The sequence below is a fragment of the Haliaeetus leucocephalus genome, unplaced genomic scaffold, assembly GCF_000737465.1.
Source record: "Haliaeetus leucocephalus isolate CR32 unplaced genomic scaffold, Haliaeetus_leucocephalus-4.0 Scaffold451, whole genome shotgun sequence".
In the NCBI taxonomy this organism is placed as follows: domain Eukaryota; kingdom Metazoa; phylum Chordata; class Aves; order Accipitriformes; family Accipitridae; genus Haliaeetus; species Haliaeetus leucocephalus.
Genome location: NW_010972887.1, coordinates 252,394 through 256,035, shown reverse-complemented (window position 1 = coordinate 256,035; position 3,642 = coordinate 252,394). Strand labels below are relative to the sequence as shown.

At 49.3% G+C, this 3,642-nt stretch overlaps 1 protein-coding gene across 1 annotated transcript in view; it reads right to left on the bottom strand.

The window, feature by feature from the left end:
• Nucleotides 1-3,410: 3,410 nt before the first annotated feature.
• Nucleotides 3,411-3,642, bottom strand: part of C1QL2 (complement component 1, q subcomponent-like 2) — a 3,499-nt gene continuing 3,267 nt past the window's right edge. The window contains exon 3 of the mRNA XM_010575219.1: nucleotides 3,411-3,590. Coding sequence (XP_010573521.1) covers nucleotides 3,411-3,590 — 180 coding nt within the window. The remainder of the gene's footprint in view (nucleotides 3,591-3,642) is intronic.

Below are 3,642 nucleotides of genomic sequence, written 5' to 3'. Positions count from 1 at the left end.
ACAGCCGGTGCTGCCCAGGCACGGTACAAGGCTCAAGGATTCACATCAGTAGCACAAAGATCAGGGCTTTATTGCTGCAGTATCTAAGTTGCTTTGAGAACATGAATACCTGTCTATTTTTTTTTATCTTAACTTTTTTATTATTACTTTAACTTGAGCACAAAACAGAAGTACCCTTTGTCTAAAACTCCAACCTTCTACTCCTTTCAGGGAGGTTTCCCTATTTGCATCACATCTAACCACTTCACAATTTTTAAAAGCATTTGCTTTAGTCATCAAGTAAAATAACACCTCTGAGGGGTCAGATCTCCAGAGCAGACACTGCCTAATGGTTGTTTGAGATACCAGTATCACTTGGGAAAGCTGGTCCCAGAGAACACTGAAGCCAGCCTCTGAGTAGACACTAATTCTCCTCCTTTGATCCAAACCAGGGGACCAGGGTATCCTTGCTACAAACAGCCCCTTCCCTTTGTGCCACAAAACATATATAGCCCACGGAACACACCTAAGCGGAGGAGGATGCAGCCGAAGCCCAGAGGGTCAGGAGCCCACCCCAGGCTGCTTGCTGGGCTGCCCACGACCCTGGTCTCACCCACAGCCACCCGCAGCACAGGGACTGCCATCCCCATCCGCAATGTTGCCTCTGCTTTTCTGGACGGCTGCACCACCAAGCACTGAAGTTTTTCATCTCTCGGTTGCTTTTCCCTGTGTTACTTCAGAAAAAAAACCCAACCCACACATTGAGCTACTACCGAGATGACTGGGATGGAGGAGCCTGCCCAAGCACCACCGCCGCAGATGCTGGGTGAAAGCCATCAACCACCCACAGGGGTAATCTCGGAGGACCCTGCGATGAGAACAGGAAACAAAAAAGCCTGCGAGCAGCCGAGGGAGACGTTCATTCTATCGATTGTGTAAACTGTCAGTGGAGTGGCAACGAGCATTTTTTTTTGTTTCTATCCTGGGGAATAATCCAGCCTGATAATTAGTACATAAGAGATAAGTGGAAAATGAGACATCTAGCGAGGGTGGTTCAAGCCTCCTCATGACATTGATAATGTGCAGATACATAGATCACTGTCGGGGCAAACCGCCACTGTGAGCCTGTGTCTTCCCATTGCCTCATCAATCCATCATCCGCTTAGCTACTGACACCTTGGCAGGCACACACCGCTAGCCCTGCATTTGAATTGCGAGGAGAAGGCTCCACCAGGGAATACAGATTTAAAAATCTAAGATTCAAATTTATTTAAGTATTGTGAACAGCAATTCCCTTGCAAGGCATCTTCATTGCCCTTTTGCCAAGGGGGAACAGTTGGGTCTTTGTTAGAAGTACAAATTGCTTCTTAATGCAAAGGATAAAGCAGAGCCCAGGCACCTCCTTAGAATTCCTCCTGGCTCCCGCTAATGCTGCTGCATGTCAATTTTAATTTTTTGAAATTTAAACCGAGGGCTTTGTGTCTAAGCTCCATTTCATCGGAGGGGAGGGGAGGAATAGTCAAAAAGGATTACGGATCTAGGGGGAATTGAGGATCCATAGCAATTATACTTCATTTGGGTCCCAGACACTGGTTTTAATCATATTCTAAATAGTACAAATCGACAAGACATTAGAGATTGATAAGTGTCTAACACATGTACCTGGTTATGAACTCTGCTTCCCTCAGCTGGGGGATGTTTGAGGACAGGATGAAGGGAGGAATTGCTTTCTCTCTCTGACCCTCCTCTTCCAGCCAACAAGAAGACAATACCCACCGAGGACTAGGTAGGAGACAGAGGAGACTATAAGAACTCAGTCATCACTGGGCTGCCCCAAAGTGGGGCTGGAATAAGTCCACGCTGGCTGTGGTTCCCTTTCCTTCTGCAACGCCAGGGCAGGGGCAAAGCTCCAGCCTGGGCAGAGCCGTTGCAGTCCAGCTCCTGTCCCTCCTACCTGTGAAACTGCACTAATGCTGCAAAGGGCAGTAAGCTGATAGGGACGTAAGAGCTTCAGGAGGGAAAAATGAAATGGTAAGGCAATAAAATGAAAGTAAGCACTGCTGTAAATCAGCTTAGCTCTTTTAGCTTCAGCAGAGCAACCCCAACTTACCCAAACTGAAGAGGTTACCGACTGGGGTGTTGATGAAAGATTCACCTCCTCCACCAAAGGCTCAGGACCGCACGCACTAGTTACACACCTGCGCACTTTTAGAAGTACACAGGGTGGCTGGGATTTACCACAGACCAGCAGGAGAAAACCTTCCCACATGGTCTGAATCTGTCCATCTTTGGTGAGCTTTCTCTCCCAGGCCGTCTCAGGGACTGTGCAGACCCACCTACAGTCAGGTGTGGTTTCCAACCCATATACGCACTGCAAGTGCAGGGGTCTAGACAGACTGTCTCCCCCGCTGCCTTCTTACACTTGTCAAGTGTGTTACAGGAACCCAGCTTTCCGTAACTGCTGATTAAACCGCTTTTCCTATACTTCACTAACCTCTGGATCAGGCTCAGACCCAGTAAAAGCCGTTTAGGAGATCCGCTCCACACCCCCACTTTCACTTCTTTGTGACCATGTGCTGCCTTTTTACGAAACTGCATAAAGGTGAGGCTTTCTCCCTCTCCCTCTGCTTCTTCCCAGCCCCTCTGAATCACAATCAAGACCTAGGCAAGGTGCCCCCATCCTAACTTTAAATTTTGCTGCAAACCTAAGGGACTGAAGTGACCCCCTCCTTTACCTCCCGCCCTCCCCTGGCACCACCACAGCGCTCCTTCGCAGCACTGGAAGAGACAGACAGCAAGAAGGCATTGTCTAAAAACATAATTTAATGTGATATTTTGGTGATTGTGGTCAATGACTGAATACTTTTGCAGACAGGAACAGGTTTGACGTTAATGACACCATCATTCACACGAGCATTGCATTGCACAGAAAAGAAAAGTTTGCACTTGACCCCATACAAACAAAGCAGCAGAGGAAAAACCAGTTACGGTCCAGTCCCACTTCGCGAATAGTCGATCTGAAAATTCATCATCATCATCATCAATACTCATTGACGAAAAAATGCGACCGGTTCAAATACTGTGTGCGGCACAGTCTGAACTCTGGGCTCTCTTACACCCCCCGGGAACCACTCGAGAGTTTCAAGATGCCAAGTTCCTCATGTGACACACAAAACACTGAGGCTGACAAAGGGAGAGGGGGTTCAGAGGAAATGGGGGAGAGCGAGGAAGGGGATCGCTTTGTTTCACTTCAAATTCGTTTCCACAGGCGTAAAAAAAAAACCCAACCATACAAACTGATAATGAAGCTGAAGTGACCTGCGGAGACAGCGGACACCAGCAGGAACATCGGCACGACAGGGTACAGAAACGCCAACCGACCCCACAGCTATCAGCGGCGGGGCCAGTTGCGTCGTGTCGCTCGCTTTGCGTTAATCGGGGTATAAAAGAAAGCCAGAGAAAGTGCTGTACTTATTGTTGTTGCCTCCGTGCGCTTTGCCTCCGTCCAGCTTGACGTACACCTCGTCGCCGGAGTCCAGGTGCAGCACCACGCTGTTGCTGGCGTAGTCGTAGTTCTGGTCCGCGTCCTGGGCGATGGCACTGGCCCGCACCTGCCAAGGCAGCCGCGGGGCGCGTCAGCCCCCCGAGCCCCTCTTCCCCAGC